The 26,493-nt window shown below is 40.5% G+C and overlaps 1 protein-coding gene across 2 annotated transcripts in view; it reads left to right on the top strand.

The window, feature by feature from the left end:
• The window catches only part of spag17 (sperm associated antigen 17), a 207,179-nt gene that overhangs the window by 159,225 nt on the left and 21,461 nt on the right, over nucleotides 1-26,493 (top strand). For both annotated transcript variants that reach the window (XM_055644261.1, XM_055644262.1), the window contains exons 46-51: nucleotides 1,304-1,379; nucleotides 4,600-4,725; nucleotides 7,974-8,099; nucleotides 9,481-9,606; nucleotides 19,632-19,769; nucleotides 24,675-24,800. In XM_055644261.1, the coding sequence (XP_055500236.1) occupies nucleotides 1,304-1,379; nucleotides 4,600-4,725; nucleotides 7,974-8,099; nucleotides 9,481-9,606; nucleotides 19,632-19,769; nucleotides 24,675-24,800 (718 nt within the window). The remainder of the gene's footprint in view (nucleotides 1-1,303; nucleotides 1,380-4,599; nucleotides 4,726-7,973; nucleotides 8,100-9,480; nucleotides 9,607-19,631; nucleotides 19,770-24,674; nucleotides 24,801-26,493) is intronic.

Below are 26,493 nucleotides of genomic sequence, written 5' to 3' on the forward strand. Positions count from 1 at the left end.
TCCAGGAGCAGCTGACCAGCTGACCTGAGGGACCGGGCAGGAGCGTATGGGTGGAGCAGCTCAGAGAGGTAAGGCGGGGCGAGCCCATTCAGAGATTTAAAAACAAATAACATTATCTTAAAATGAACATATACCAAAGCAAACGTCTACTATGTTCTTAAGTTCATATTGTAAGTGATAGGAGCAGAATTAGGCCATTCGACCCATGAAGTCTACTCCACCATTCAAACATGGCTGATCTATCTTTCCCACTCAACCCAATTCTCCTGCCTTAATCCCATAACCCCTGACACTCATACTAATCAAGAATCTATCTATCTCTGCCTTAAAATATATCCATTGACTTGGCCACCTTACCCTTTTGTGGCAGAAAATTCCATAGATTCACCTCCCTCTGACTAAAGAAATTCCTCCTCATCTCCTTCCTAAAGGAACGTCCTTTTATTCTGAGGCTATGACCTCTGGTCCTCAACTCTCCCCATAGTGGAAGCATCCTCTCCACGTCCAATGGCACAATAAAAACTGGTTTTGTACCCCATTTATACAACACGAGAAGCATACATATTTACAATATAGATAGAATGTGCCAATAACCACATTGCAAAAGCACAAAATAAAAATACCCTGTAATTTCTTATGAATGAAAGGCCTTGGCACGTACAGGAAAGAGACTAATGGTTCGTTCAGATTTCCGAGTCAATAATATTCAAGAAAATCTTCTTCTCCTTCTTGCGTATGACATGCACAGCCTAGAGTTGTAAAACAACTTGTTCTTTGATCTTCCGTTTGTGCACGCCAGGTTGATTGCATTCATCGAAATGGGGTGGACCATGTGAAGGTTGCAATCTCCCACCCCCTCAAGAAAATCAGATCTTGAGACTGCCTAGTAGTTTGGAAAAATGTAATTTACCTCCCTAACAATTTTAAGATTCAGTGACTTTCTCTCCAATTTCCCCAGTTCCATTCAGCCTCTGGTCTCATTCAGCTCCGCCACCCAATGCCATTATACACCATCCCAGTCCCTAATTCCACCTCACAGGTCGCATAAGCCCCTAATTTCTGCTGCCTTCAGTTACTTAATAGCAGTAGCTAGATATTTTTTCATCTCTGCTGCATGGGCAGCTTGATAGAAATGAAGATACCCAAAATGTTGCCTATCCATTCCCTTCACAGATGCTACCTGTCCCATTGTGAAACAAATATCATTTGTTCATATATAAAACAAAATCTATAAATATCTATATAAATATATACAAAATATATATAAAAACAAAATGTTAATCTAAAACGTTGTTTTGTGCAGGCATATGGTATGAGTTATTCACCCAATCGCACAATGACAGCTCCAAGTTCATCAGATTACCCTGATTCAGATGTGGGTGAGTATTGGCTTATTATTGTCTCTTCATGCTGATCTTCAATTCTAGTTCTATGTCATCCCACTTTCGCGTCCACTCCCTACACACTAGGAGTAATTTACAGAGGCCAATTAACCTACGAACCCGCACGTCCTTGGGAAATGGGAGGAAACAGGAGCATCCCGTAGAATCCCACGCGGTCACAGGAAGAACGTGCAAACTCCACCCAGACAGTATCCAACTTCATGATCGATCCTGGGTCTTAAGCGCTATGAGACAGCAGCTCTACCAGCTGTGCCACTGTCCTGCCTTTAAATTAAAAATTAAGAAGTGAAGAACTTCTTGCATGCTACCCATATCCAGGCAATCCTACCATACATGAGTACAGTCATCCAAGATGGATCAAGGAAGATTAAAAAGTCAAAGCAATGGTTGCAGAAAACTGAGTGAACCAACACGTGAACCAACCTTAAAAGGGCTGAATGAAGAGAAAGATTCATCAGGAGCCTCCTATTAAAATTAAGATGGGGATTGTGGAGAATGAAATGTTAATGTTCTGCCTGGCATAGAAGGTCACAGTGACCTTCCCATCACAATGATTGACTGCAATGTGAGATGCATCAGCAGGAGTTAAAGTCTTGGAGATCATGACAAGCAGCCCAATGACCCAGAGTAAAACATTTAGAAGATTGAGGGGGGATCTTATAGAAACTTACAAAATTCTTAAGGGGTTGGACAGGCTAGATGCAGGAAGATTATTCCCAATGTTGGGGAAGTTCAGAACTAGGGGGGTCACAGTTTAAGGATAAGAGGGAAGTCTTTTAGGACCAAGATGAGAAAATCATTTTTTACACAGAGAGTGGTGAATCTGTGGAATTCTCTGCCACAGAAGGTAGTTGAGGCCAGTTCATTGGCTATATTTAAGAGGGAGTTAGATGTGGCCCTTGTTGCTAAAGGGATCAGGGGGTATGGAGAGGGCAGGGATGGGATACTGAGTTGGATGATCAGCCATGATCATATCGAATGGCGGTGCAGGCTCGAAGGGCCGAATGGCCCACTCCTGCACCTATTTTCTATGTTTCTATGTGGGGCTGCAGCCCACGACTTAGCTCACTGATTAAATCCTTTCCAAAGTGAAGGCACATCATGCATCGTATGATGCACCCTGACAGGTTATATGGACATATTATTACCTGAATATGTGTAGTGCAGTACCCCTTCCACATCATCCCTCTTATCCTCGCTGTTCTTGTGCAACTTTTCATGTATTTCATGTTTCCTCCCACCCCGTTTCTGAAGATAATCCCACAACGTGACCCAAGGGCAGGACTTAAAACGTCATGTACGACTGCCAAAATCAGGGCAGTGTCAACAAAATCTGCTCAGCAGTAAACTGAACTCCCACGGTACATGGAGTGTGAGAGGTTGCAGCCCCTGTTTAGACTATCTGAAGGGGCTGCTCCTCAAGTTTTGGCTTCATTTTAGCCCCACACTCCTGATATTTGGGCACCCGGTATGGAGGGGGGAGGGTCGGGAGGGAGAGGGGGGGGGGCGTCTCCCTGTCGGTCTACTCCTGTGCCTGGCCAAGATGGCCTAGAGTGGGAACACGCGGTGTCCACGGGAACTTTGGAGGCCTTCCATGGCCGCGGCAGTTCAAATGTAATACTGATGTTGACGACGTTATATTAAAATTGATGACTTGTTTTGTAAACTGCCACAAAGTCAGCTTTGATCATGTTACTTTTTTGTATGTTTGTTTCGTTTCGGAATAAAAGTAATTGTATCCCTAAAAAAAAAGGTAATAAAATTGACCTAAAAATGCTTATTTCAACCAGTAGTCCATAGTGATAAGCTAACAGCCAATAGCTATGTATCCCTGGTGAGGGTGGCAGGAAACAGTAGGAGTTGCTGGATGAGTATACATCGTGGCAATCAGGCATCAGAGAAGGGTCAAACAAGATTCCTTCAAAAATAATCCTGCTCTGATCTATCTATTAATCTTTAAATATTTCTGGCATATACTCTGGACTGCTGGAGACACACGGAACTGTAGATGCTGGATTTTTGAGAAAAACACAAAGTACTGGAGCAACTCAGTGGGACAGACTTCAGTGGAGCATCTGTGGAGGTATAACTCGCCCCTACTGCATCAGTTGTAAGGGTCCCAACCAGAAATGTCATCTTGTCATCTGTCCATTCCCTCCACAGATGCTGCCTGACACCCAGAGTTCCTTCAGCATGTTGTATTTTACTCTGAACAACTGCAGGGAAGTCTAAATTAATGTTGTTGTAATGTATATCCAGTTTCTAACAAATTTAGGACACACAAAGTGCCCAAATTACAATGTTCAGTAGCGTTTTAATTATTTTTTAATCTGTATTCTTGTCATTAAATTTATGGCCATTTTTACTAGTCACTTTGTGGAATGCCACGTTATGGTATATATTTATTAAGAGACTTAAACTTGCAAAATATTGACCTTTATTTTCCACGTTAGTTTTAAGAGAAAGGTGTGAATTGTCCCTGTCAATTAACAGAAACATATTTGAGATGATGTAAAATAAAGTACACTGAGAGTTAATCTAATCACAATTAAGGGGGTGGGAGTTTGCAACCTTCACATGGTCCGCCCTGTTTTGACGAATGCAAACAACCTGGTGTGCACAATCAAATAAGATCAAATAGAACAAGTTGTCCTACAACTTTAGGCTGTGCATGCCATACGCATGAAGAAGAAGATCACAATTAAGCACTCATTTCGGAGAATACTCAGTTAATCAGTAAGCTGTTTTCCCAAATTTAGTAAATAGTAGAAATTCTTTAAGATCCTGGTGCTTTTAAAGAGGAAATGAGAAATTACAATGAAATCTGTCCTAAAAAGTCAAATCAAGATCTGGGGGAGGAATGTTCAAACACTGAGGTCTGTGAGTAAATGACATGTATAATGTACTAAGAAAGAATATAAAGAGACATGCATTCAATACAGCCTGAGGAAAAGTGGGGCAAAGGTTTTTCAAACATTGCTTTGATCTTTTTTATTTAATCTTCCTTGGTCCATCTTGTATGATTGTACTCATGTATGGTAAGATTTGCCTGGATATGGTTCCTATGCAAGATGTTTTTGCAAGAAATGTGAAAGGAAAATGTGATTTTAAAAGGAACTGATCGTTGTTTCAAATAGATGGGTATGTGTGATACTAGTTTCTTCTCTTAACAAGCAGTGCAAATTTACTTCATCAGGTGCTACAAACAGATTACTCTACCAAACATCACCCGATGATGCAGAGACTGGCACCTGTAGTCTTAAAAGAAGAGACAACCCACCTCAAGAGACAGTGGGTGCTCAGTACCAAAGTTTCACTGCAGGTAAATTATTTGAGTCCAGTTTAATTCTGAATGGAACGGATGACAGAACCAGCAAGACCAGGATTGATTGGTTCATAGTGAATATAGAGAAGAATATTTACTCTGCGATCAGTCTGAAGTGAAGATAGCAGAATTATGACTCTTTATGGAGCAAATTAATATTAATTAAACCGAACCTGAATGCTTTTGTTTTGTTTTTTTTTAATTTTATTTGAAGTGAGTACAATACAGTGATACCTTTTTACAGGTTCCCAAAGGTTTGTTAACATAATACATTCTCTGTACAACTTCATTTTTTTAATTTTTTTTAAAGAGAGAAATAAGAAAGAAAGAGATAGTAAAGAATAGAGGAAAGTCTAGTGTGTGTGAATAAAAAGGAGGAAAAAGAGATGGTGAGGAAAATAAATAAGCAAGTAAAGAAAGCAGGGGGGGAGATTATCAAATCGGTGCAAGGAGGTAAGTTTTTATACTATTGATCATCTTTCACCCATACCTGAAAACTTTAATTTTTACTATACTGTTGCACCACATGAATCCAAGAAATCAATAAATGGAAACTCATTAAGAATTAGTCTTGTTTATCTATTAGGAGGAGTCTCATTTCTTCCAGGTGTGCAGTGTCCAACTAATCCACATTTTAAGCGTTGGTATAGTAGCATTTTTCCAAACTTTAAGGATGAGTTTTTTTGCTGTTATTAACCCATAATTAAAGAATGAATTTTGGGATATGTTTAATTTGTTCCCATTATTCCAAATATAATCTTTTCAGTATTAGGTTCCATTTTTTATCTTAAATAGATTTGTAAATATATCAAAAATATCACACCAAAATTTATAAAGTTTTGTGCAAGAAACAAAAGAATGTGTAATATTGGCATTTCGAGAAAGACATTTATCACAGATGGGAGAAATATTTGGGTAACATTTATTCAGTCTAGTTTTGGAATAATATAATCTATGTATTTTAAATTGAATTAAATTGTGTCTAGCATTAATCGAACATTTATGTATATATATATATCAAATACTTGTCCCATGTTTCTTTCAAAACTTTTATCATTAGTTATTTTTCCCAGTCTTCTCTAATTGCCTCTTTTGATGGTAATTCTCTGTTTAAAATACTATTACATAGGTATGATATTAATATTTATGAGTCCGCCTTAATATTCATTGCTTCTTCTAGTAGATCTAAAATTATACATTGAAATATTTGTATATATTTCTTCACAAAATCACATATCTGTAAATATTTAAAATATTGGTTGTTATTCAGTTTAAATTTTAATTTTAATTGTTGAAATGATAATACGTTTCCCATTTCATACATGTCGCCTACCTTTTTAATTCCCAATCTTTCCCATTGTCTGTACGTTTTATCCATAAGAGATTGTTTGAATACCAGATTATTCACTTTTGGTGTTAGCACTGATAGGTTTCTTAATTTTAGAGTTAATTGTATTTGTTTCCAGATTCGTATTGTATTATGTATAACTGGATTCTTCTTATATAATGTGTTGTTCCATTTTATCGGGGAGAAGAGGATCGCTCCAAAATCGTATGGAGAACAATCCTCTTTCTCCATTCTTACCCATTCCATCTGTTGAGAAGAACTGTCCAACCAGTAAATTATATTCTTAATATTCACTGCCCAATAGTAATACAAAAAATTAGGAAGTGCAAGTCCCCGAACCTCTTTGGGTTTACACAAATGGTTTCTTTTAATTCTATGTACTTTATAGTCCCAAATAAAGTTGGTAATATTAGAGTCTAATTTTGTTTTTATTGTTTTGGTATATATATTGGTATGGATTGAAATAAATATATTATTTGTGGTAGAAATATCATTTTTATAGCGTTTATTCTGCCAATTAATGATAACGGAAGCGTTTTCCCAAATTTAATCAAGGCATTCAATTTATTTAATAGTGGTGTAAAATTAGCGTTAAATAATGATTTATATCTTCTAGTAATTTGAATAACCAAATACTTAAATTTTTCCGTTGCAATTTTAAATGGAAATTTTTATTCCAGTTTATTCTATATCCTGAAAAAGAACCGAATTCCGCTATTAAATTTAATAAAGTCGGGATGCTCGTTTGTGAATTTGTAATATATAAAAGTATATCATCTGCATCCGAACCTGAAAACTTATGGTCAACCTTCTGATATCCACATGAATTATCAAAGCAGAAATCTGATATTTATGGTCTTTGCCCTATTTGAACCTAAACTGAGCAGATAGCTAGGAATCAATTATATTGGACTTTTATCAGTTTTGCAGATACTAAGACAAGCATTTATTTAAAATTCCAGATTAATTTGCTCAATTTATATTTAAAGTTTGAGCAAATGGCTGCTACATCTTAGAATCAGTAATTCAGAATTCTGGTTGCCATCCCTGTAACTGTACCTTGGAGATAAGCACAAATTGTTAGAGTAACTCAGCGGGTCAGGCAGTATCTTTGGAGAACATGGACAGGTACAGAGTGCTGGAGTAACTCAGCGGGTCAGGCAGTATTAACGGAGAAAAAGGATGGGTGACGTTTCAGTCAGGGATGTATAGGAGTAATAAACTATAATGGGAGTTGGCCAAAGCTACATCTAAATTGCATACTTCAAGGAAATATGTGGGTGGGGTCTAATTTTGTACACTTCTCTAAACAACTGGGAGGAGATTTCAGTCAGATCATAAAAATTAATTTATTAACATTGAAACATAGGTGGGTTTATTATTGTCACCTTTACCGAAGTACAGTGAAAAGCGTTGTTTTGCATGCTTTCCAATCAGATCAGATAATATTATACACAAATAGAATCAGATCCAACTAATAGGCAGAGCAAAGGGAAGACGCAGAGTGCAGAATATAGCTCTCAGCATTGTAGAGCATCAGCTCCACAGACAAAGTCCAATGTCTGCAATGGGGTAGAGGTGAATTGGACAGTACCCTAGCTTATGGAAGGACCATTGAGAAGTCTGACAACAGAGGGGAAGAAGCTGTTCCTGAGTCTGTTTGTGCCACTCTCAAGTAATTTATTTTGTTATCAAAAAATATCGTACCTGAAAGACACTTTAATGATAAAAGGATGGAGGAGGCACCAAAACAAAAAAAAGCAACAAATCTGAATCACATGAACCTCTTGTGATCTGTGCAAAGATAATTGGCTTTGAAAAGACAGCGAAAATATGGTTTCCAAAGAAATGTTCATCTGTGCAAGCTGACATTAATATCACTAACTTATTCCATCAGATGTTGCCAACAACACAACAAAGCCTTCCCCATCCCATGGAATGGAGCCAGACACCTGCCCCCTCAAAAGAAGAGGCAGCCCCGCGCATCAGGAGATGACCTCTCAGTTTCCATACCCCAATACAGGTAAACCTTTTGTGATCACAGTGCTGGAGTAACTCAACGAGTCAGGCAGCATCTCTGGAGAACATGGATAGGTGATGTTTCAGGTCAGGTCTCTTGTTCAGACTAATTCTGGTGGTGGGGAGAAGGGAGAAAGCCTGAAGAGAAGTGCAGTACATAGTCTGATGATTGATAGGTGCGTACAGGTGGTTTTGGTTGATGGTTGGACAAAGGCCAGAGTGGAAACAACAAAAGTGTGAGGTCAGGAACGAAGAGGTGCAAATTGGGAAGGGGAGTGGGAAGGGGAGGAATGGGTATGATTCCAGGGGAGTGGACAGGGGAGGGGGAAGGGAGAGAAGAAAATGGTCTTTATCCGACGCCAAGCAAAACTGCTGAGATAGTTAGGAATCATTCATATTGGGCTCTTATTTGTCCTACAGTTTTGCCACTACCAGGACAAGTATTTAATTAAAATTCCAGATTTATTTGCCCACTTTAGATTAAAGTTTGATGCCGATATGTATGTTTTGATGAATGGTTTAGAATTGTGACCTAACCTGTACTCCAATGTATCCTGGAGAGGTAGGAGTAACAGATTATATTGAGCATTGTTCAAATCCATATTTAGATTGCATTCTTCAAGGAAATAAGTTGCTGATAGGAGGGAACTAATTCCATACACTTTACTGAACAGCTGGAAGGAGATTTACACTATATGATCATTGAAATTAATTTATCGATACTGGAAAATAGGTAGGTTTGTTTGTCACATATACTGAAGTACATTGAAAAGCTGTGTTTTGCATGCTATACAATAAGTCAGATAATACCATCCATAAATGCAATTAAGTCAAACTCGAGTACAATAGGTAAAGCAAAGGGGAAGATACAGAGTGCAGAATATAGTTCTCAGCATTGTAACACACCAGTTCCACAGACAAAGTCCAATGTCCGCAATAAGGTGAATCCCTTACTTTGTGAAGGACTATGCAGAAGCCTGATAACAGAGGGGCAGAAGCTGTTCCTGAGTCTTCTGGTGTGTGCTTTCAGCAATTAAAAGGAGCTATTCATTTCTTTATCAAAAAATATTGTACCTGAAAGACACTTCAATGATGAAAGGGTAGATGGGGGTACCAAAACAAAAGTAGTGAATCACAGAAGCCTCTCATGTTCTGTATAAAGATAATTGGCTTTGAATAAACAAAAGTGTAAATATAGTTTCCAAAGATGTCTGATGAAGGGACCCGATTCGAAAGATCACCTATCCTTTTTCTCCAGAGATGCTACCTGACCCACTGAGTTATTCCAGTACTTTATGTCCATCTTTGGAATAAAGCAGCATCTGCAGTTCTTTGTTTCTTCATCTATGTAACCTGACATTAATATCACTGGCTTATTCCATCAGATGTTGCCGACAGCCCAGCAAAGCCAACCCAGGCCCATGGAATGGAGCCAGACACCTGCCCCCTCAAAAGAAGAGGCAGCCCAACACATCAGGAGGTGACCTCTCAGTTTCCATACCCCAATGCAGGTAAACTCTAATGTAACCGATTTATGCATCTACCCATGTCATTAATGAAAATGCATTTGATTACCGCTCTCTGACTTTAAGTTCTGAATGATCCCCATGTTGGTCGGAGAAGGCATCCGCCTAAATAAAATGTTGAAATTGTAGACTGGCTCGATTAACCTTCGATGTGAAAGCAGAAGCATTGATGAGAAAAGAAGAAAAAACAAAGCATTTATAAATGGTGTTGCTTACAATAGCTCACAAGATAAAGTTTTCTACAGATAAGACATTATTTTCAAAATCATTCATTTATTAATGGCAATTATTCCTATTTAAATACATTGAATCAACACTGCACAGCACAGGAACAGGCCCTTTGGCCCACTCTGTCTGGGTAGCAGTGTGAACTGTGAGGAGGATGCTATGAGGATGCAGGATGACTTGGGCAGGTTGGGTGAGTGGACAGATGCATGGCAGATGCATTTTAATGTGGATACATGTGAGGTTATTCACTTTGGTAGCAAAAACAGGAAGGCAGATTATTATCTAAATGGTGTCAAGTTGGGAAAAGGGGAAGTACAATGAGATCTGGGGGTCCTTGTTCATCATTGACTGAAAGTAAGCAACCAGGTACAGCAGGCATTGAAGAAAGCTAATGGCATGTTGGCCTTCATAACAAGATGAGTTGAGTATAGGAGCAAAGAGGTCCTTCTGCAGTTGTACAGGGCTCTAGTGAGACCAGACCTGGAGTATTGTGCTCAGTTTTTGTCTCCAAATTTGAGGGAGGACATTCTTGCTATTGAGAGAGTGCAGCGTAGGTTCGCAAGGTTAATTCCCGGGATGGCGGGACTGTCATCTGTTGATAGAATGAAGTGGCTGGGCTTGTATACTCTGGAATTTAGAAGGATGAGAGGAATTCTTATTGAAACATATAAGATTAATAAACTAAGTGGGACCCGTTGGGTCCCAGCTTCACACGGGAGGGCTGGTTCCCCAATGCAATATTCCAATATTGCTGGCCGGTGGGGGGGGGGGGGGGGGTGAGGCTTTCTGGAGTGCTAGTATGTGTGTTATGGGTCAATAGGACTGGTTTCCAGAGTACTAGTATGGACATTGGGGGCTGAATGGATTCTTGGGCTGGCAGCTCTGTCACTCTGGCTGGGCTGCTCAGTCACTCAGGCTGTTGTGCACTGAAAGGACTGGTTTCCAGTGGGATAGTATGTACATTGTGGACTGAATGGATTTTTGGACTTGCAGTTCAGTGAGTCATGGCAGGTGGGCTGGCACTTCAGTCACTTACAGCTGGTGGGCTGGCATTTCACTTACTCATGGTTGGTGGGCTGGCAGCCCAGTCACTCATGGCTGGTGGTGGCAGTTCACTCAGTTACCCTCCTCCCTTCACCCCCCCCCCCCCACTCTGTTCCATGCCATTCCCCTCCCCCACACACATTCAGTCCACCTCCCCCTCCCCCCCCCCCCCCCCCCCCCCTCCCTCTCCGCTCTCCGACAGCGCAGCCATTCCTGCCTATTAGGTTACTATTATGATGAAGAGCACGTAGGCATGGCAGGTGGAAAAAGGATTTATTAAAGTTTAAAATGTGAATGACTTAAAATATAACAACAATTTAAATGTTAAAGATGAGATTTATTAAGTTTTTTTTGTTGTGTTTCTTGCTGTGTTCTGCTGCTCACTGCCTCTTGATAACACTTTGCGTTTGATATAAAAAAAAGACAATTTTAATATAGAGAGATTAAACGGTCAAATTTTATCAAAGAAAATCTGAGAATTTACCTCAAAAGTCATCGTGGAGTGCAGGCAGCAAGTCCAACCTCACAGCACACCAAGCAGAGTGCAGGCCGCAAGTCCAACCTCACAGCACACCAAGCAGAGTGCAGGCCGCAAGTCCAACCTCACAGCACACCAAGCAGAGTGCAGGCAGCAAGTCCAACCTCACAGCACACCAAGCAGAGTGCAGGCCGCGTCCAACCTCAAATCCAATTGCACAGCATTTCAAGCAGAGTGCGCGCACACACACACACACACACACACACACACACACACACAGCCACACACACACACACACACAGCCACACACACACACGCACAGACACACACACACACAAACACTCACACAAAAACACAAAGACACACGCACATCACACAGAAATACACAAAAACACAAAGACACACGCACATAGTCACAAACACGTACACACATTCACACAGACACACACACAGACCCACACACACTCAGACACTCACACAGACACACACTCAGACACACAGACAGACACACAGACAGACACTCATACACATACACACACTCATACACAGACACTCACACATACACACACTCATACATAGACACTCACACACTCATCCACAGACACTTACATAGACACAGCCACTCATACATACGCACGCACAGACAGACGATGCGCACACACACTTTAGAACCAATAGAGGCACTTTTTGCAAGCATTTTAGAACCAATAGAGACACTTTTTGCAAGCATTTTAGAACCAATAGAGACACTTTTTGCAAGCTTTAGTACCCAGAACCAATAGATTTTTTTTAGAAAACATTTTAGAACCAATAGACATTTTTTTGCAAGCATTTTAGAACCAATAGACATTTTTTGGCAAACATTTTAGAAACAATAGACATTTTTTTAGAAAACATTTTTGAACCAATAGACATTTTTGGCAAGCATTTTAGAACCAATAGACATTTTTTTGCAAGCTTTAGAACCAATAGAGATTTTTTTGCAAGCATGTTAGAACCAATAGACACTTTTTGCAAGCATTTTAGAACCAATAGAGGCACTTTTTGCAAGCTTTAGAAACAATAGACATTTTCTTGCAAGCTTTAGAACCAATAGACATATTTTTGCAAGCTTTAGAACCAATAGACATGTTTTTGCAAGCTTTAGAACCAATAGACATTTTTTGCAAGCATTTTAGAACCAATAGAGACCTTTTTTTTTTTTTTTTTTTGTTTTTTTGTTGTTGTTTATTTTATTAGAAGTTAATAGAAGTACAAAACAGTACAGTGGAACCTAATTTTAGGTGCCAACTATGTCATACCATAATCCATTCTATGTACAACCTCTAGTTTTATGTTTTGAGAAGGAAGTAAGCAAGACAAGAAAAAGAAAACAATAGAAAGGGGAAAAAGAGGAAAAATAGATGGTAGAGAATAGAAAAACGTGAAGTGTGTATATAAAAAAAAAAAAGAAAAAGTGGAAAGTAGAAATAGGAGAGAAGGCCCCTTAAAAGAGAAATTTTCAAATCTGTATTCGGAGATGTAGATCTATCCACGTCATGAACTGAAATCAGTAATCTTTACGGCACCGCTGCATCACATGATTCCAAAAAGTCGATGAAAGGAGGCCAACTCCTTAAGAATTGGTCATATTTATCTATTAGTCGGAGTCTCATTTCTTCGAGGCGTGCTATATCCATCATATTCCTAATCCACATTTTAACAGTTGGTATGATTGTATTTTTCCAAAATTTAAGTATCAATTTGTTTCCAATTATTAACCCATAATTAAAAAAAACATTTTGGTCTTTATTTAAATTGGTACCTTCTACTATTATTCCAAATATAATCCATTCCGTTTTAGGTTCTATTCTTGGCTTTGTAAATATATCAAATATATCGCTCCAAAATGTATTCAACTTTGTACATCCTACAAATGAATGTGTTATATTAGCGTTTTGAAACAAACATTTATCGCATCTGGGAGAGACGTTTGGATAAAATTTATTCAACCTCGTTTTTGAATAATATAGTCTATGCAATAATTTGAATTGAATTAAATTATGTCTTGCATTAATAGAACAATTATGTGTGTTCATCAGATACTTTTCCCATCTATCCTTTGAGACCTTTATCATTAGTTCATGTTCCCAATCTTCTCAGTGCTTCTGTTGAGGGTAATCTCTCTATTTAATATATTATTATAAAAGTATGATATTAGTTTTTGTGAATCAGCCTTAATATTCATTGCTTCTTCTAAAGGGTCTAAAAATATAGTTTGAAATCTATGTGTATATTTCTTCATAAAGTCACTTATCTGTATATATTTAAAATATTGATTACCCTTCAGTTTAAATTTTAATTTTAAATGTTGAAATTATAACAGTTTGCCCAGTTCATACATGTCCCCTACTTTCCTAATCCCCAGTCTATCCCATTGTTGATATGTTTTGTCGATGAGAGATGGTTTGAATGCGGGGTTGTTCAATAGTGGGGGTTAGTACTGATAGATTATTTAATTTCAAGGATACTTTTATTTGTTTCCAAATTCTTATTGTATTGTGAATAATTGGGTTCTTCTTATATATTATACTATTCAATTTTATCGGTGAGAGCAAGATCGTTCCTATATCGTACGGATAGCACTCCTCTTTCTCCATTCTTATCCACTCCAACTGCTGAGTGGAACTATCCAACCAATACATTATGTTCTTAATATGCACTGCCCAGTAGTAATACATAAAGTTAGGTAATGATAAACCCCCAACTTCTTTAGGTTTACACAAATGCTTTTGTTTAATTCTGTGTGCTCTGTAATCCCATATAAAATTAGTGATAGTAGAATCTAGTTTTTTGAAAAAGTATTTTGGAATATATATTGGGATCGCTTGAAACAAATATATTAATTGTGGTAAGAAAGTCATTTTTATAGCGTTAATTCTACCTATCAATGAGAGCGGGAGCGTTTTCCAAAATGTAATCATATCATTCAGTTTATTTAATAGTGGCATAAAATTGGCACTAAATAATGATTTGTGTCTTCTCGTAATTTGAATACCCAGATACTTGAATTTTTCTGTTGCAATTTTGAAGGGGAATTTTAGTAAGTGTCTCGAATCCTGTGGTTTTAAAGACATAATTTCGCTTTTATTCCAATTTATTCTATATCCTGAAAAAGAGCCGAATTCCTCAATTAGTGTTAATAAGGTGGGTATACTCGTTTGTGTATTAGTAATATATAAAAGGATATCATCAGCGTATAATGAAATTTTATTCTTTGAGTCCTTAGTGTTATATCCGTGAATATTCGGGTGATTTCTAATCCTTTCGGCCAGCGGTTCTATCATAAGGGCAAATAGCAATGGTGATAAGGCACAACCTTGCCTATTACCCCTTGATAAGTAAAATTTTGGAGATAGCGTATTGTTAGTTAATATTCTTGCCGTAGGTCTATCGTAAAGTAGTTTAACATCTAATAAAATTCTCTCCCGTATTAAATTTTTGGAGTACCTTGTATAAATACTGCCATTCTACCTGATCAAATGCCTTCTCTGCATCTAGTGTAACAACTGAAATACCTTCATTGTCCTCATTGTGAGAGTACATTATATTGAAAAGCCTTCTCAAATTATTAAATGATTGTCTTTTGGGTATAAATCCCGTTTGATCCGTATTTATTAAATTGTTAATATAATTATTCAGTCTTCTTGCTAGAATCTTTGCTAAAATTTTCTGATCCGTATTTAGAAGTGAAATAGCTCTATAAGAACCCAGTTCATCTAAATCTTTATCTTTTTTTGGTATAAGCGTTATTGTTGCTTCTGCTAGGGTTTCTGGTAGTTTATTTTCGGTATAAGCCTGCATGTATAAATTGAGTAATCTTGGTACAATTGACTCCTGAAATCTTTTATAAAATTCATTACTAAAACCATCTGGTCCTGGGGTCTTCCCATTTTTCAGTGAGTTTATTATTTGTTTTATTTCTTCACTAGTAATCCGTGCTCCTAATTCATCTTGTTCTAAACTATCCAATTTTGGGAGATTGCAATTATCTAAAAAATTTGTAATTTTACTGACATCTGTATTATTACTATAAATTATGATAAAATTGGGCAAACCTCTTATTAATATCCTTTGGCAGTGTTAGAAACTCACCCTTGTCCGATTTGATTTTAGTGATAGTTTTTTCCTTTTCTTGTTGCTTCAGTTGCCTCGCAACTAATTTATGTGGCTTATCCCCAAATTCGAAGTGTGCTTGTTTTGTAATTTGGAATAATCTTATTACTCTTGCCGATAGTATTCTATTGATTTTATATTTCAATAAATTTATCTTATTATGTTTATCTATGGTTGCATTGTCCAGTTCTAGTAATTTTATTTCCTGTTCTATCCGCTGAAGTTCTCTTTTATTTTCTTTATTTTGAAAACTTTGGTAAGAGATTATGATGCCGCGAATATATGCCTTGAAGGTTTCCCATAATAACGGTGCAGAAATACCCGGTGTGTCATTTATTTCGAAAAAAAAATGTTGTTTGTTCTTTTATATACTCATAGCCCTGCGGGTTATTTAATATTTGTGCGTTGAATCTCCAAAAACGGTTTTATACCCGGCATTCCCTCAATTTTAAGTATAAAAGTCAATGGTGAATGATCAGAAATAATACTATTATGATATGATGGTTTATTCGTATATGGGATTAATTTTGTGTCCAATAAGAAATAGTCAATTCGTGAATATGTTTTATGAACTGATGAGTAAAATGAATATTCCCTACCACTTGGATTTGCTATTCTCCAAACAACAGCTATGTTGTTATTTTTTATATAAGTACTTAAAAATTCACAGGTCTTAGTTTTAACAAGACGCTTTCCTACCTTTATTGATTTATCTAAGTATGGGTCTATAACACAGTTAAAATCTCCCCCCATTATTATATTTTGATAATTTTGCTCTGCGATTAAATCTATTATTTTCTTTAAAAATTGTGGGTTATCAAAATTAGGCGCGTAAATATTTATCATAGTTAATGGTGTATTGTAAATGTCTCCCGTGACTATGACGTATCTTCCCTCTTTATCAGATGGATTTCTTTCATTTAAAAGGTATACCCTTCCGAATTATAATGGCCGTGCCTCTTGCTTTAGAGGTGAATGAGCAGTAATAGGTTTGACCTATGCAGTTTGCCCTTAATCTGATCGGAGTTTGTTGTTTCAAATGTGTCTCTTGCAGGAAAGCAATATCCATATTTAATGATTTTAATTGTGCCAGAATTTTACCCCTCTTAATTGGCTCGTTCGCACCTCTGATGTTCCAACTACAGAAAGTGAGACCTCCGATATTTATTCGACTATTATCTTGCATTGGCTATTATTACCAGACTATATGATTCATGTGATGCAGCCAAGTATCTCGGAATCCCGAGTCCAGAGTGGTCCTTCATAATTTCTACAGTAGTTTTACATCTCCTGACACTATTAAACATAATTAAGGGAAAGAGAAAAACATAAAATAAAGTGTACATAAAAATTGTTAAGTCATACAACACATAATTGTGAATAAACAAAAAAAAGTGAGTGTAAGTTATCAAAAAAGCAATATTTTACAAAAAAAACCACCAATGGTAGCTGGGATTGTTTTTAAATTGACCTCCGTCGATGAGATTATGTACTGGACCTTTCTGCAAGCATTTTAGAACCTATAGAGACACTTTTTGCAAGCATTTTAGAACCAATAGACATTTTTTTGCAAGCATTTTAGAACCAATAGACACTTTTTGCAAGCATTTTAGAACCAATAGACATTTTTTTGCAAGCATTTTAGAACCAATAGAATTTTTTTTGCAAGATTTTAGAACCAATAGACTTTTTTTGTAAGCTTTAGAACCAATAGAATTTTTTTGTTATTCACAGCTCAGAGAAACGTGACCCTGTGCCTTCCTCCATCTTGAAGAGACTTGAGGCACACAACTTCCGGGTTTTATAGTCCCTCCACCTCCCACCAGCAGGGGCAGCAGAGAGAATGGCAAATCTTTAAAAAACCGAAAGGTGGAGAGCGGATCTGAGCTCTCGGAAATCACGCCACAGTGTGGCAAATGCGGTCAAGATCAGAATTTTAGTAATATAGATTAAGGGGTTGGACATGCTAGAGGCAGGAAACATTTTCCCGATGTTGGGGGAATCCAGAACCAGGGGCCACAGTTTAAGAATTAGGGGAGACCATTTAGAACGGAGATGAGCATGGCAATCTAGGATACACTTCTTCCCACCTGCTTCCTGTAAGGACTCCATTCCCTACTCCCAATTCCTCCGTCTATGCCGCCTATGGACCCAGGATGCTAGTTCCACACCAGGGCATCCGAAGTTGGCCTCATTCTCCAGGAACCGGGGTTCCCCACAGTTTTAAGAATTAGATGATTCTTAGAACGGAGGTGAGCATGGCTATCCGAATACACTTCTTCCCACCTGCTTCCTGTAAGGACTCCATCCCCTACTCCCAATTCCTCCGTCTATGCCGCATCTGCTCCCAGGATGAGGTGTTCCACACCAGGGCATCAGAAATGTCCTCATTCTTCAGGGAACGGGGGTTCCCCTCCCCTACTATAGATGAGTCTCTCACTAGGGTCTCTTCAATATCCCGTACACTGCTCTCTCTCCCCATCCCCCCATTCGCAACAAGGGCAGAGTCCCCCTAGTGCTCACCTTTCACCCCACTAGCCGTCACATACAACAAATAGTTCTCCGTCATTTTCGCCACCTCCAACGTGACCCCACCCACTCGCCACATCTTCCCATCTTCCCCCCCTGTCTGCTTTCCACAAAGACCACTCCCTCCATAACTCCCTGGTCAATTCTTCCCTTCCCTCCCGCATCACCCCCTCCACGGGCACTTTCCCTTGCAACCGCAAGAGTTGCTACACTTGTCCCTTTACCTCCCCCCTCGACTCCATTCAAGGACCCAAGCAGTCATTCCAGGGGCAACAGAGGTTCACCTGCATCTCCTACAACCTCATCTATTGCATCCGCTGCTCTAGATGTCAGCTGATCTACATCGGTGAGACCAAGCGTAGGCTTGGCGATCGTTTCGCTGAACACCTCCGCTCGGTCCGCATTAACCAACCTGATCTCCCTGGGGCTCAGCACTTCAACTCCCCCTCCCATTCTGAATCCGACCTTTCTGGCCTGGGCCTCCTCCATTCCCAGAGTGAGCAACACCAGAAATTGGAAGAGCAGCACCTCATAAACCGCCTTGGGCAGTTTGCACCCTAGCGGCATGAACATTCACTTCTCCAATTTCTGGTAGTCCTTGCTGTCTCCTCGCATTCTCAGCTTTCCCTCAGCCCTCTGGCTCCTCCTCTTCCTTTCTCCTTTCTTCTCCCCACTCTACATCAGTCTGAAGAAGGGTTTAGGGCAGAAACATTGAATATTTTCTTCGCTTCAGAGATGCTGCTGCACCTGCTGAGTTTCTCCAGCACTTTTGTCTACCCTCTTTTACTCAATACCCTGACTTATGAAGGCAAACACATCAGATTCCTTCTTTACCACTCTATCAACTTGTGTTGCTACTTTCAGGGAGTTTTAGTTTAGTTTAGTTTAGTTTAAGAGATACAGCGCAGAAACAGGCCCTTCGGCCCACCGAGTCCACACCGACCAGCGATCCCCGCACATGAACACATTACCTTACACACACCAGGGACAATTCTTTTTACATCCGTACCAAGCCAATTAACCTCCAAGCCTGTCCATCTTTGTAGTATGGGAGGAAACCGAAGATCTCGGAGAAAACCCACGCAGGTTACGGGAAGAACGTACAAGGTCCATACAGACAAGCAGCCGTGGTCAGGATCGAAACCGGGCCTCTGACGCTGTGAGGCAGTAGCTCTACTGCTACGCCAACGTGCCGCCCAATGGACCCAAGATCCCTCTGTACATCAATGCTATTTAGAGTCTTGCTATTTACTGTATACATTCCCCTTACGTTTGACTGCCTAAAGTGTTTATAAAAATAAAATTAGCTACGAATCATAGAAACATAGAAAATAGGTGCAGGAGGTGGCCATTCGGCCCTTCGAGCATGCACCGCCATTCATTGTGATCAGGGCTGATCGTCCCCAATCAATAACCCGTGCCTGCCTTCTCCCCATATCCCTTGATTCCACTAGCCCCTAGAGCTCTATCTAACTCTCTCTTAAATCCATCTAGTGACTTGGTCTCCACTGCACTCTGTGGCAGGGAATTCGACAAATTCACAACTCAAAGATCATGAATAACTTTTTATTAACAGATATTACTAAGGGCCCAGCCCCAGCTCCAGCTCCAGCTCCAGCTCCCGGGATGGATTCCGGCACCTGCCCCCTCAAAAGAAAAGAAAGCTCATCACCACAGGCGACAGTGATCTCTCAGTATCACGATCCCAATCCAGGTAAGCTCATTTCTAGACACAGGAACTGCAGATGCTGGAATCATGAGCAAAACACAAAGTGCTGGAGGAACCTAGAGGGTCAAGCAGCATCTCAGGAGGGGATGGATAGACCTTTCTTCAGACTAATTGGAGTAGGGGGGAGAAAGCTGAAAGTAGAGGTGGAGGGGAACACAGCCTGACAAGTGATAGGTGGATACAGGTGTGGGAGGAGGCGTTATTGACAAATGGATGAGCAAAGCCAGAGATGATAACTAAATGCTCGTGAATCTGCCTAGCTGTAGATGAGACTTCAGAGAATGTGTGTGATCTCAATCAGTTCAGTTTCATTTCAGTTTCGTTTATTGTCATGTGTACCGAGATACAGTGAAAACGCTTTGTTGGTGCGTACTAACCAGTCAGTAGAAAGCATGATTACAATTGAGCCATTTACAGTATATAGATACTGTACCTGATAAAGGAATAAGGTTTAGTGCAAGGTAAAGCCAGCAAAGTCCGGTCAAGGATAGTCCGAGGGACATCAAAGAGATAGATAGTAGTTCAGCACTATTCTCTGTTTGTGGTAGGATGATTCAGTTGCCTGATAACAGCTGGGAAGAAACTGTCCCTGAATCTGGTGGTGTGCGTTTCCGCACTTCTATAGCTTTGGCCTGATGGGAGAGGGGAGAAGAGGGAGTTGCCAGGGTGCGATTTGTCCTTGATTATGTTGCTGGCCCAATGTGTTTTATTGTCATATGTCTCGTACGGGACAATGAAATTCTTACTTGCTGCAGCACAACAGAATATGTGAGTATGGAAACATTGTACATAACAGGAAAAAATAAAGAAAAAGTTAAATAAATAGCAAATATAGTGCAAATAACAAATAATAATATAGTCTATTGCAGTTCAGAGCTCAGAGCTATATCTTTGTTGTGTTTAATAGCCTGATGGCTGTAGGAAAGAAGCTGGTCCTGAACCTGGACGTTACAGTTTTCAGGCTCCTGTACCTTCTTCCTGATGGCAGGGGTGAGATAAGTGTGTGGCCAGGATGGTGTGGGTCCTTGATGATGCTGGCTGCCTTTTTGAGGCAGCGACTACGATAAATCCCTTCGATGGTGGAGGTCAGAGCCGGTGATGGACTGGGCAGTGGTCACAACTTTTTGTGTTTTTCGCTCCTGGACATTCAAGTTGCCGAACCAGGCCACGATGCAATCAGTCAGCATGCTCTCTACCGTGCACCTGTAGAAGTTTAGGTGAATCCTCTTCGACATGCTGAATCTCCTAATCTTCTCAGGAAGTAAAATGAAGTCAATAGAAGGGAGGTTGGTTTGTGTGGTGGTCTTGGTTGCGTCCGCAATTCGCTGCAATTTCTTGCGGTCTTGGGTGGAGCTGTTCCCAAAACAAGCTGTGATGCATCCTGATAAAATGTTTTCTATGGTGCATCTGTAGAAGTTGGTGAGAGTTGTAGGGGACATGCCAAACTTCCTAAGCCCTCTAAGGAAGTAAAGGCGTTGTTGTGTTTTCTTGGTGGTTGCTTCAATATGGGTGGTCCAGGAGAAGTCGTTGGTGATATTGAATCCTATGAATTTGAAGTTTTCAACCATCTCTACTTGGGCACCGTCAATATAAACTGGGGTGTGTGAACCGCTTCACTTCCTGAACTCCGATCACTATCTCCTTTGTCTTGTTGACATTGAGAGAAAGATTGTTGGCTCCACACCAGGACACAAGGTTCTCAATCTCCTTCCTGTACTGTTTGATATCCGGCCCACAATGGTGGTGTCGTCTGCAAATTTGTAAATCGTGTTAGATTTGTACGTGGCTACACAGTGGTGGGTGTACAAGGAGTAAAGAAGGGGCTGAGAACACATCCTTGTGGAATACCTGTGTTGAAGATTATCGTAGAGGATGATTTGTCCCCTAGCTTCACTGACTGGGGTCTGTTGGTCAGGAAGTTGAGTGTCCAGTTGTAGAGATGAGTGCTGACACCAAGTCCCGTGAGTTTGGTGACGAGCTTGGATGGTATATTGGTGTTAAAGGCAGGGCTGTAGTCTATGAATAGGAGTCTGACGTAGGTGTCTCTCTTATCAAGGTGTTCCAGGGATGAGTGTAGGGCCAAGGCGATGGCATTGTCCATAGACCTGTTGTGGCGGTAGGTGAACTGCAGTGGGTCAAGGCCACTGGGTAGATTGGATTTAATATGTTCCATAATTAGCCTCTCAAAACATTTCATGATGGTGGATGTCAAGGCCACTGGACTGAATCTGTCCTTTCTTGCATACTTCATGTTTTGGTTTGTTCCTACATTCCTATTTTAATTTCCAATGTTCTCCATGTTGCTGCAAAATAGGAGTCCACCAAGGTAAATCTGCAAAATGTTCAATGGCTCAGCTAAACCTTGATGTGTGTAAATAGTCCAGACTTGGCAACTAGCGTGACCTGCGTGGGTTTTCTCCGGGGGCTCCAGTTTCCTCCCACACTCCAAAGACGTACAGGTTTGTAGGTTAATTGTCTTCGGTAAAATTGTAAATTTTTCCTAGTGTGTAGGATAGCATTAGTACATTGGTATCACTGCTCGGTGTGGACTCGGTGGGCCAAAGGGTCTGTTTCCGTGCTGTATCTCCAAACTAAACTAAACTAAACTAAACTAAACTTGATGTGTAGGAAAGAACTGCAGATGCTGGTTTAAATCAAAGGTACATTTGTCTACTTTTTTCACGGAAGCTCACGAGGCAAATAGGCCAGTTTGTCGAAGACAGACACAAAATGCTGGAGTGACTCAGCGGGACAGGCAGCATCTCATGAGAGAAGGAATGGGTGACATTTCGGGATGAGACCCTTCTTCAAACTGATCAGTCTGAAGAACAGTCTCGACCCGAAACGCCACCCATTCCTTCTCTCCAGAGATGCTGCCTGTCCCGCTGCGTCACTCCAACATTTTGTGTCTACCCTGAACTAAACTTGATGCAGGGCCACTGGTGAAAAAATGGAAGCGCTGTCAATGTCAATGGTACAGCTTACAGTAAATCCAAATATATAATATTCTACATTCCAGAGCACTGAACATTCTGTATTCAATCATTCATTGATCAGTGGCAGGCTTTAGATGAAGTTTATTTTCACAATTGACCAATGTGTTGCCCCTGTATGATTTTTGGGCATCATTGGCACTGCCACTGCTTATTGCCCACGTCCAGAACGGAACCACCAGCTTTGGCAAATAGTATCAAGACCAGTTTATTTGTGGCTACAATGTAGAAGAAAAATATTAGTTTAACTAATATAAGTCAGTGAGAAATATTAAAAGAATGAACACATAAGCAGCAAATGAATAACATCACCAGAAGCCTCGTGGCACACTGGCCTTCATCAGTCAGAACATTGAGTATAGAGGGGAGACATGAGGAACTGCAGATGCTGGTTTACAACAAAAAAAAAACCCAAAGTGTTGGAGTAATGCAGCGGGTCAGGTAGCAGCCCTGGAGGAGATAGGTGAGGTTTCGGGTCGGGACCTTCTTCAATCTGAGGAAGGGTCTTGACCTGAAACGTCATCTATCCATGTCCTCGAGAGATGCTGCCTGACTCGCTGAGTTACTCCAACTACTTGTGCTTCTGTTTCATTGAGTATAGAAGTTGGGATGGTATGTTGCAGTTGTATAAGGCATTGATGACAATACTCCACACGAGTATTGCATTTAGTTTTGGTGGCCCTGCTAATGAAAAGATGCTATAGACCCTCGAGAAAAGATTGGAAATAGTGCAGGGTAGATTTACGATGATGTTGTCAGACACAAAAGATTTAGTCTTTGGGAGAAATTGGGCCATGTACCACGAGCACACTGACCATCAATCACCCGTTCACACTAGTTCCATGTTATCCCACTTTCTCATCCATTCCCTACACACTTGGGGCAATTTACAGAGGGCCTATTAACCACAAACATCCACATCTTTTGGACGTAGGAGGAAACCAGAGCACCCGAAGAAAACCCACGCCATCAATTGCAGAATGTGCAAACTCTTACAGACAGCACCTTATGTCAGGATCAAAGCCAATCTTTGGTTGTGAGGCAGCAGCTCTACCTGCTGCACCACTTGGAGAGAAACAATTCTTCTCTGAATTTCTTGCTGTATGTTTCTAACATTTCTTGAGTTTGTTTCATTCATTTCTGCAAACTGGCATATGCAATGCGACTTGGGAGTGCTGGTGCAGGACTCCCAAAAAGTTAATTTGCAAGTCGAATCGGTAGTAAGGAAGGCATTTATGTCATGAGAACTGGAATACAAAAAACAGAAATGTAATGCTGAGGCTCTATAAGGCGCTGGGTCAGGCTGCATTTGGAATATTGTGAACAAATTTAGGCCCCATATCTGAGGAAGGATGTGCTGGCTCTGGAGAGGGTCCAGAACAGGTTTACAAGAATGATTCCAAGAATGAGTGGGTTAGCATATGATGAGCGTTTGACAGCACTGGGTCTATACTCGCTGGAGTTTAGAAGGTTGAGGGGGGACCTCATTGAAACTCACAGAATAAGTTACAGAAAGGCATAGATAAGAGTGGATGTGTAAAGGATGTTTCTACTGTTGGGAGAATCTAGGACCAGAGGTCATAGCTTCAGAATTAAAGGGCACTCTTTTAGAAAGGAGGTGAGGAAAGGGTAGATAATCTATGGAATTCATTGCCGCAGAGGGCTGTGGAAGCCATCAGCAGATATTTTTAAGGCAGAGATAGACAAATTCCTGATTAGAATACGTGTCAAAGGTTCTGGGGAGAAGGCAGGACAATGCATGGAGGCAATGATCAGCCATGATTGAATGGCGGAGTGGACTCGATGGGCCGTATGGCCTAATTCTACTCCTATAACTTGTGAACATGGAATAACAGATGCTTTGCCCTGGTCATATTGTGTCATTTTATTTGGATAGATGTTACTCACAGCCCAGCAGATCCAATGCCAGCTCGTGGAATGGGGACAGGCACTTGCAGCTTCCAAAGAAAAGATAGCTCCACTCAACATGCGATTGTCTCTCAACAACTGTACTCCAGACAGGGTAACTATGTTCTAGGCTCAAGGAACTGCAGATGCAAGAATCTTCAATGAAACACACAGTGCTGGAGGAACTCAGCTTGTCAAGCTGCATCTGTGGAGGAATCGGACAGGCGACGTTTCAAACTGATAGAGATGTGGGGAGAAAGCTGGAAACGGGAAGTGGGGGCGGGACAAAGCCTGGCAAGTGATAGGTGGATACAGGTGAGGGGGGGAGGATTGCCAGATGAGTGGAGTAAGTGACAAAGGCTGGAGGTGAAAAGGAGACAAAAGCGTGTCAGATAGGGAGAGAAAAGAAGTGAAGTGTGAAGATGGAGGGAGTGATATGGGTGGAAGAGGATGGCAAGGGGAAAGAAAAGAGATAAAAGGGAAATGGAGGACTGTCGAATAGGAGCTGAGTGTGGGAAGAAGGGGAAAGGAGCAAAGTGACTGGTGTGTGTGGGGTGCGAGATGTTGGGAGAAATGTGCACATATCAAGATGATGGGAACGGGAAACAGAGGGGCAGAGGGGGTTATTATTTGACATTTGGGTTATTTTGTAATTATTTGTGAATCTACGAGAGTGTTGATGGGAACATGTAAGATTCAATGATCGCAGTGTGTTTCTTTTACCTTACTAAATATTGTTCTGTTCAGCGGGTCAGGCAGCATCTGTCAATGCTGCAAATTTGTCCTAATATCAGGGAAAGTCAACATTTGGGTATATCTTGATTACAATGGGATAACACGAAAGAATCAATTGATGAAGTGGCAGCCAAACTGATAACTGATGAAAGCTGATGATTTAATGGAACACCCGATGGAAGAACAAAAAGTCTTATCACCCAAACATTCTGCTGCTCATTTTGCTACTGAAACGGGCAGAATTACGGCTGGTGTAAGGGTCAGGGCTGCACCAGTGGTGAGAGCACATTGACAAATATCATGGAGCAGTGTAGGACAAGTGTTGGGAAGTCAACATTCACAGGCTGTGGAGGTTGCCAGGGAGAGGACCTTCATGAAGCAGGAAGTCTGGCAATCACACAGCTGGGACATGGGGCGGTTGTAGGCAGGACCAGGGGCAATCATAGAAACATAGAATAGAGGTGCAGGAGTAGGCCATTCGGCCCTTCGAGCCTGCACCGCCATTCAATATGATCATGGCTGATCATCCAACTCAGTATACTGTACCTGCCTTCTCTCCATACCCCATGATCCCTATAGCCACAAGGGCTACATCTAACTCCCTCTTAAATATAGCCAATGAACTGGCCTCAACTACCTTCTGCGGCAGAGAGTTCCACAGATTCACCACTCTCTGTGTGAAAAATATTTTCCTCATCTCGGTCCTAAGAGATTTCCCCTTTATCCTTAAACTGTGACCCCTTGTTCTGGACTTCCCCAACATCGGGAACAATCTTCCTGAATCTAGCCTGTCCAAACTCTTAAGAATTTTGTAAGTTTCTATCAGATCCCCCCTCAATCTTCTAAATTCTAGCGAGTACAAGCTGAGTCTATCCTGTCTTTCTTCACATGAAAGTCCTGCCATCCCAGGAATCAGTCTGGTGAACCTTCTCTGTACTCCCTCTATGGCAAGAACGTCTTTCCTCAGATTAGGAGACCAAAACTGTACGCAATACTCCAGGTGTGGTCTCACCAAGATCCTGTACAACTGCAGTAGAACCTTCCTGCTCCTATCGTGGTAGGAGGTGTGGGTC

Source organism: Leucoraja erinacea, chromosome 13 (assembly GCF_028641065.1).
Source record: "Leucoraja erinacea ecotype New England chromosome 13, Leri_hhj_1, whole genome shotgun sequence".
Taxonomy (NCBI): Eukaryota; Metazoa; Chordata; class Chondrichthyes; order Rajiformes; family Rajidae; genus Leucoraja; species Leucoraja erinaceus.